Raw genomic sequence first — 8042 nt, 5'->3', positions numbered from 1 at the left:
CAAAAAGCAGAATTTCACCGCCGCACGCTGTTCACGAAAATCAGCCATTGCAAAAACGATGATCACACAAAACAGTTGTCACTATAAACTCTGCCGAAACTAGTCCTTACCTTCTGAAGCAACGGTAGTCGGCTTATCGACTCAGGAATGTTAGCTCTATGCACTCATAGCCGCAAAATGAGGTACTACAAAAGCTCTGCCCACAAAAAACTTAGTTCGGTTTCTTTTGGGTACCCCATCGTACTTCTACCAGACTATACACTGTCACATCCCTGTACACAGTACACTTTACACATACTGACATGAGAACTCCCAAATCTCATACAATCATGTTTTGATGAGGTATCTAGTTTGAGTCTTTGCTGCAACCAACTGTTCTGGTTAAGGTCCGACTGTACAGATACAACATAGGCTTTTATCCTAGATGTTCACTTTTGTCCAGCTGTTCAAGAAATTCCCTATTATGGAACGTGAATGTTCATCAGTATGTGGACTGTGCCTTGAACAAGTTCAACTACTCTGCCTAATTTCAAGAAATGGATACATTTTTTTTTTTTGCTAGTGGGGTGGGACTAAGTCCCTTGTACTGCGGCCACTTCTGGCCTACTGTACCAGCCCCAGATGACAGGTGAGAGTGATTGTGGAGCAATTGGTGGAATGAAGATTCCAGGGGAAACCGAAGTACTCAGAGAAAACTGCCCCAGCACCACTTTGTCCACCACAAATCCCACTTGACCTGACCCGGGATCGAACCCGGGCTGCCGCGGTGGGAAGCCAGTGACTAACCGCTTGGGCTATGGCACGGTCCTAGGGATACATAAGATCTGAGAACTTTGCAGGATGAAGATTTACAATGTATTGTTCTGAGTTATGAAACCATGTTGTTCTCTGGCAGGGGGAGGCCAACTGTTTGGTGGAATATACTGATTCCATCTTTAGGTCCAAAGTAACTTTAACCTGCCAGACTCTATGTGGTGTACATAACAAAGATGGCGATTGAATTTATGAAAGGGATGTCAAGGTACAACATTGAGGTCAATATAATATGTATTATCATCATACAGAAATGTAATTTCTGAATTCCCCATCATTCTCTGCCCTACTCTATGACCAGGCAGAAGAACGAACTGACAAGCAGCTGCAAAACAGATTTATATATCTGAAATTGGCCACGTACGATTTTATGTTAACACAGTCACTGCTAATATTGTCACCTGTCCTGTTGAAGTTACTATGTGACAGTGGTGATCTTGTCAGGTGCGGGTTGCTGTAATTATGCATGCAGTTGTCATTCGCATGAAGAAAAACTTCAAGTGCAGCTTATCAAAGTACAAAAGATTCATAATACACTGTTTATCATTTCTGTGCTTATTCTCTTCTGTTCCCAATGTAATAACTTTGGAATCTAGTGTTCACAGAAAGATAGCTCCTCACAAAGTAAAATTCCAGCATGGAGGCATGGCACTGAATGTATTAATGCAACTCACATACAGTTTTAAATACTGAGATTCTTTTGGTAGCAGTATGATTTTTGGTGTTGGGAATTACAGATTTTGAAGGCACTGAGAACCAGGTTCAGTCAGTATAGCAACAAGGCTATGGGCTGGATGACTAAGAAATCAGGGTTAGATTCTCGGAAAAGGCAAGAGATTGTTTTTTTTCCTCCATAGTGCTCAAACCAGCTTTGGAGCCCATCCAACTTCCTATGCAATGGGTAATGGAGGGAGTTTCCTTGGAGGTAAAGCAGCTGGGGTGTTAAGCTGACCACTTGCCTCCACCTAGTGCCAAGGTCAATAACAGTGGAGCCCAGAGATAAATTTACCTTTCTTTAAAATCAAATTGCTTACTGGGATTGGGAATGCTGACTTTACCTAGGTTACATTTTGTTTGAAACAAACTCTTTGATGTCTCATGGAGTTGAGCAGATGATAATAGCCATTAATAATTTAATGACTACAAAGTGAAAATGCTAAAATGTTTCTAATAATATGTGAAGTCTGGAGATCTCACGATGGTGAATATAAAGATTATCATCTTCTGGGTTGTGATGTCATACAGTACCAGCTTACCTATTCTGAAGATGGAGGATGCAGATTCCTCTGAAACACTGATAACATGGCATCATATACTAGAAGAGAGTAATGTTCATCTCTAATCCCATTTTTTTTAGGGCTTTCCACAGTTTGTCAGATTGGCTCCTCTACCTCACATATGCAACTCAGTGTCGCTATGCTGGAGCATTCCTGAACCTGCAGATGTTTGGAAACAACAACTGGGTCAACCTGAATGGACTGCCACGAGACCTTAGGACCAACTGTACTGCTCGCATCCCACAGACACAAGATTCCCTGGCTGCAGCATCGACATCATTCGGCTGTCGTTATGCTGATGGAACAGCTTACTTAAAGGAACGATACGGGAGAGATGACGACAGTGATGACCTGTCAGATATGTTAGAACTGGACGTAAACCTTGCAGTAGCATTTGCATTTCCAGTTGGCCTTGCAATATTTAATTCACTTTTGTATCTGCTTCCTTTGCCAGCTTTCATAAAAGCAAAGTTCAGAGAGTAGACCCACATACTACCATTCTTCATAGTAATATTCTGTGAACATGGCAGATTACTTAATATCTTCAGAAACCTCTTATAATACACACCAACAAGCTAAGAAATGTATAAGTACCAGAAATCTTCTGGGGGTAAAGGGTGGCTGGCGAGTAAGGCTGATGACCTCACAGCCATCTGTGAGCTGAGTGTCTAGAAAAATGAGGCAGCCTCAACGTCTAACAATCCTATGGGCCTCCACGGCCTGTTACATGATAGCTTTACCCTTCTATATTTACCTTTTTTACACACAGCATAATAATTCTGATGCGTTCACTTTGTCATTGTTTCTAGATTTTAATAATGTCTTTGCTTAGTTGCCTCAAAAACTGCAAGGCTTATGGAAGATGTGCCTTATTTTGAATAAACTGATTAATTAACACAATGGTAAAAGTCTTCCCATACAATAAACACACACTGAATTCATACTGAATTTACTTTTATTTTGTGATAAATATTTAGCAAGAAACACACAGACCTTCATGTGTAACTTCATGTAAAATGTCTGATATTTTTGTCATATTTTAAATAAAATTGAACTGTATCAATAAAATTTAGTAAAACTTCCTAGTATAAAATTTCATGAAAATCTGTTTGTTCATACTTACCTTGTTTCATGAACACAGAAAGATTAACGTAATCAGCATTTTATGGACATGAAATTTCTGAGAAATGAGAGAAAAATAAGAGGGGTCAGGATTAGAAATCAAATTTTTACAAGTTGCAGTCCAAAAATTTGTAAAGGAACAGGCAGAAAAAGGATATAAGAAAGGAATCAAATTAAAATGTAGATGAAAGAGGCCAATGGGTGACGCCAAACAAGATGGTTCTGCCAGGTATTGGAATATAGCAAGAAGAGCCCACAGACATTTCATACATCAACTCATACAAATGAAAACAGTGCTGGAAGATGAAAAAGTGACTGAGTACAAGGGTAAGTCAATAAGTAAGTTACAAATGGATAAATAAGAGTACTGACTTGAAAAATGCTTTTATTTCTCAACATAATCTCCCTGTACATTGAGGCACTTGTCTCATCGTTTCACAAACCCCTGAAAACCAGCAGCATAAAATTCTTTGAGCTGCTGTTGAAACCAGGCAGTGACTTCCCTTTCTACAGCTTCATCAGTACTCTTATTTGTTTAAGTTCTATATCCATTTGTAACTTACTTATTGACTAAGGCCACGCCATAGCTCAAGAGGTTAGTCGCTGGCTTCCCACCTCAGCAGCACGGGTTCGATCCCGGGGTCTGGTCAAGTGGGATTTGTGGTGGACAAAGTGGCGCTGGGGCAGGTTTTCTCCGAGTACTTCGGTTCCCCTGCCAATCTTCATTCCACCAGTTGCTCTCCAATCATCCTCACCTATCATCTGGGGCTGGTGCACTAGGCCAGACGTGGCCGCAGTACAAGGGACTTCGTCCCACCCCACTAGCAATAAAAAAAAAATACTTATTGACTTACCTACATATATGCACACCTCATGTAGTTTTGGTTTTCATTAGCACCTGGTTAGCAGGTAGCAAGCAGAGCTGCTTGATGCTGCTTTCTTGTGTCACTTATTCTTCAATCCTGAAGATGGGGGGGACATGTTCCTCTGAAATGTCAATCGACTTTTTAATGTACTACATGGCATTATATCCCAGAAGATAGAACTCTTCATAACCACTGGTGGTCAAAGCATAGGCATGTCTCTATCTCCTGGCAATCCTATCTGTAGCTGGTAACAACACTGATTTCTTGACAAGGTCAAAATACACGCAGAATTTCAAGTCTTAGGCTTTAATACATACAAACTTGTACTGGGAAATCAAAACTGAAACAAAATGTTTAAAAAAAAATTAATTACTTATCCTACTGTTTCTTGTACTCAAACATCCAAATTTATTACAAAATCTTTCTACAGACTCAACTACAATGTCCTTTTACTGATACGAGTATATTCGAGGTGAATATAAAACGTATCTCTTCTACATATATTTCTCACACATACAATGAAGCTCATTTCTACTGTTAGAGGATTAACGGAATCTCAGATTTTGAAGCTCTGAGTAACATCATACACAGGAAATATAATTGTCTGCTATGAAAGTGTGTTATTAAACTGATATATATTGGATATTTTCCATCATCTTTTTGGTCCAAGAAACACAACACTTTGCAAGCTGCCTCTGCTTCAATCATCAGGTAAAATATGAAAAATAATCTGTTAGGCCAATTAGATGGAAGTGATGTCAGCTCCAAGGGTCTGCGGAATATCGGGAGAGAGATAGAGAGAGAAGGAGAGGCAGAACAATCATCAGAAGTGTCAGGCTTGAACATTTCCTGTCATTCCCGAAGGACAGAGACAGGCTCCATCTAACGAGCCTAAGTTTCACTTCTGTAACTGATATCTGAAGTGCAGCTAGGTTCTACAAGCTCGTGTTTCTTTAACTGAAATGAGATGACTGAGAATGTTCGAGATGTGCCATATTAACCATACACACTGAGAAATTCATATTACTTCCTTGAGACTGACTCAATAGCAGAAATTATCTTATGTATAAAAATGTATTCAATAAGAAAAGGCAATACAGAGAAACCTGATGATATTTTTAACATTATATTACAAACATTCCACATTGAGCACAAGATGTTTCTAAGACTCATATTTTCTTTCATTTACATTTTATAACCCACTGACACAACAGCATGATAAGTACAGTCATAAATCACAAAGCATAATTCATTTTAATTTATTCCAGTGCTCTCTCTGCAGCTCAATATACATAATAAAATACACGCATACAGCTCCCAAAAATACCATTTACATATACAGCCAGGATGGCTCTGTGGATTGCATGAATGGGGTTTGATTCCTGGCAGGAGCAGGAAAGGAATTTTCCTGTTCACCACCACATACAGGCTTGTATGAGGCACATCCAGCCTGCTGTCCATCACATGCACCACTTCATGGAACTTCCAGAGGAATACAGATCCATCAATAATATTAAAATCCATCAACACATAGAGCACTGCTCTTGCCACTCAACTGTGCATATACACCCTTCCTACAGCACATTTAACCAGCCCCACATTACACTGCATAATCTCTCCCCCCCCACATATTTTAACCTTTTTTTAGCAATTTAAGCAACCACTATCATGACAATTTTCATTGTAAAATTGGATCCATTTAACCACATAATTCAATAATGATACATTTTATTTATTTCTTTACTTACAAACCATCTGATGATGGTACGAGTGACAGAAACATACAGCTGTAATGAAACAAATAAAGTTAATTACACCACTGATATATCATATGTATTTTAATCAATTTTATTAAAACTAGAATCAATCTACTTCACTGTAGTGTTGACGGCCCCAATACCTCGATGTCATAACACAACAGGGCGAAAAAATAAAGAGAAATACATTATTTAAACAATTACTTTGAACACTGTCTATCACCTGGGTTTATTAAAACTACTGAACATGAAAGAAGGGAAAACCTATTCTCTTGGACCCATGGCATGGATCATACATCACCTGAAGAGGATATAGAACTAATTTTCAAAACATAGTGGTTCTAATATGAAATCGGTCAAGTCTAAAATAATTGTACTACACAGAACTAATCAAGGTTTATAGTGTGGCCTGAAAGATTATCTGTGAGTATAATTTTTAATTACTGCATTCCTTTTCATCCTACAGAGAAAAGATAGGATCACAGATAATATTAAAAATCTGAAAGAGGAAATAGTTTAGTACATGATGCTACAATTAATGAACCTTGTTTTGAGATTTGGTACAATGCAAGTTTATGAAGTTAAGACTATAAAAATAATTGTGATAAATTTCTGAAAGACATATGGTACCAGCATTCCAGTAAAAGTCAATTATATAACGTGGATGTCTTCAGTCTTCATTTGACACTTGTATCATGGGTTTTAGATCAGGGGATACTGCAAATTCACATCCTGTTGCTGCAATTATGTCCTCAACACCAACGCCTTCTGCAGTCTCTGTAAGTGTGAGGCCTTCCTCTTTGTCAACATTAAACACTCCCTACAGAAAAGAAATGTCTGAATATTAATACAAATGCAACTGATGGAAGGAAGTTTCATGTATTGAGATATGATGAGAGACACAGAAATGCATGTACAGCGAAAACTCCAGTGGATAAATGTGTAATTACCTTTCACTGAATACTGGCACAAATATGTATTAAATTTTCTAAAAAATATATTTTATCATACGTAAGTCACTGGATGTCGTCCCAACAGTAATGACAACATGGCGGTGGCTGTGCAAAAATTTTCTTTAGTTTTTGATGCGGTGGCAAAAATGGTTGGGCCAGCTCTGAATATTGGACAGCACTGAGAAAGCTAGCAGATATAAACATGTATGTTCCATCATTTGTACTTAGCTGGATTTCATTTTCCTTTGAGTAGTAGTAATATAATTAACATAGCTGCTCCACAGATAACACAACAGGATGCACGAAATGAAAATTATTTCATATGATATCTGTGGATAGAGAGCAAGAAGCCAATGAAACTCACAGATGAATGATCATTCAGTATGTTGATAACAGTATGAGAGAGAAGAAAGTTTTCCAACAGGTGGGAAGATTCAGAGGAGTGTGGAAAGGCATCAGTGATGATAATTATCCAGATTTTGGGCAGTTATCAACTGTAAACATGTGTTCAAGATTGAGGAGCAAATTTGGGACAACTTAAGAATTATCGCTCATAAAGACTACATTTGAAATGAATGTCAGTGAGGCCTTTGAAGTGAAAACAGTGCAAGAATGGTGTAAGGCCTAATCAAAACATTTTATTCTGACAGAATTAAGGAATGTGTGGACAGCGGAACCAGACTCATTGACAGCCACGGCAACTGTATAAAAAATATGGCAATTCTAAATATTATAGAACCTTTTTGTCATACTTTAAAATACCAAAACTTCCTTCGATTTCTAACCTATCTTTGTACATATCCCTCTATCGAGCAACATAGCATGTCCTCGCACGAGCTGCAAAGCGAACTGATGTTAATGGCGGAATTTTCGAAAATGTATTATACAAGGTGTGGCAATAAAGAACCCGGATTACTTTTATGACTCATTTCCGGCCACGTCATTGACGAAGAGGAGGGTAGGGCATTGACCCTTGGACTTCCCTCTACCGTCACACAAAGTTTCATTCACGTGCATCGGTTAGTCTGGCCGCGACCATTGTTAGAAGCGGATCGTGTTTCTGAGCTCCGTCGGAATAATGCTGAGTGCTAATGCAGAACAACGTGCTAACATCAAATTCCTCACAAAACTTGGAAAATCTGCCACTGAAACTTACAATTTGTTGACAGAAGTATATGGTGATCAGTGTCTATCTCGCACGCAAGTTTTCGAGTGGTTTAAGAAGTTTATGGAGGGTAGGAAAAACGTCGGGAA

The 8042-nt window shown here is 38.6% G+C and overlaps 2 protein-coding genes across 2 annotated transcripts in view; one reads left to right on the top strand and one right to left on the bottom strand.

Moving 5' to 3' along the window:
• Nucleotides 1–3184, top strand: part of LOC111864125 (ATP-binding cassette sub-family G member 5) — a 33272-nt gene extending 30088 nt beyond the window's left edge. The window contains exon 10 of the mRNA XM_023851158.2: nucleotides 2171–3184. Coding sequence (XP_023706926.1) covers nucleotides 2171–2573 — 403 coding nt within the window. The 3' untranslated portion in view covers nucleotides 2574–3184. The remainder of the gene's footprint in view (nucleotides 1–2170) is intronic.
• Nucleotides 3185–5894: 2710 nt separating this feature from the next.
• The window catches only part of LOC111864126 (succinyl-CoA:3-ketoacid coenzyme A transferase 1, mitochondrial), a 35429-nt gene continuing 33281 nt past the window's right edge, over nucleotides 5895–8042 (bottom strand). The window contains exon 11 of the mRNA XM_023851159.2: nucleotides 5895–6655. Within this exon, the coding sequence (XP_023706927.1) occupies nucleotides 6506–6655 (150 nt within the window). The 3' untranslated portion in view covers nucleotides 5895–6505. The remainder of the gene's footprint in view (nucleotides 6656–8042) is intronic.

The sequence above is a fragment of the Cryptotermes secundus genome, unplaced genomic scaffold (genome assembly GCF_002891405.2).
Source record: "Cryptotermes secundus unplaced genomic scaffold, Csec_1.0 scaffold1000, whole genome shotgun sequence".
Taxonomy (NCBI): domain Eukaryota; kingdom Metazoa; phylum Arthropoda; class Insecta; order Blattodea; family Kalotermitidae; genus Cryptotermes; species Cryptotermes secundus.
Note: the sequence above shows the minus strand (reverse complement) of the source record. Positions and strands in the feature narration are given on the sequence as shown.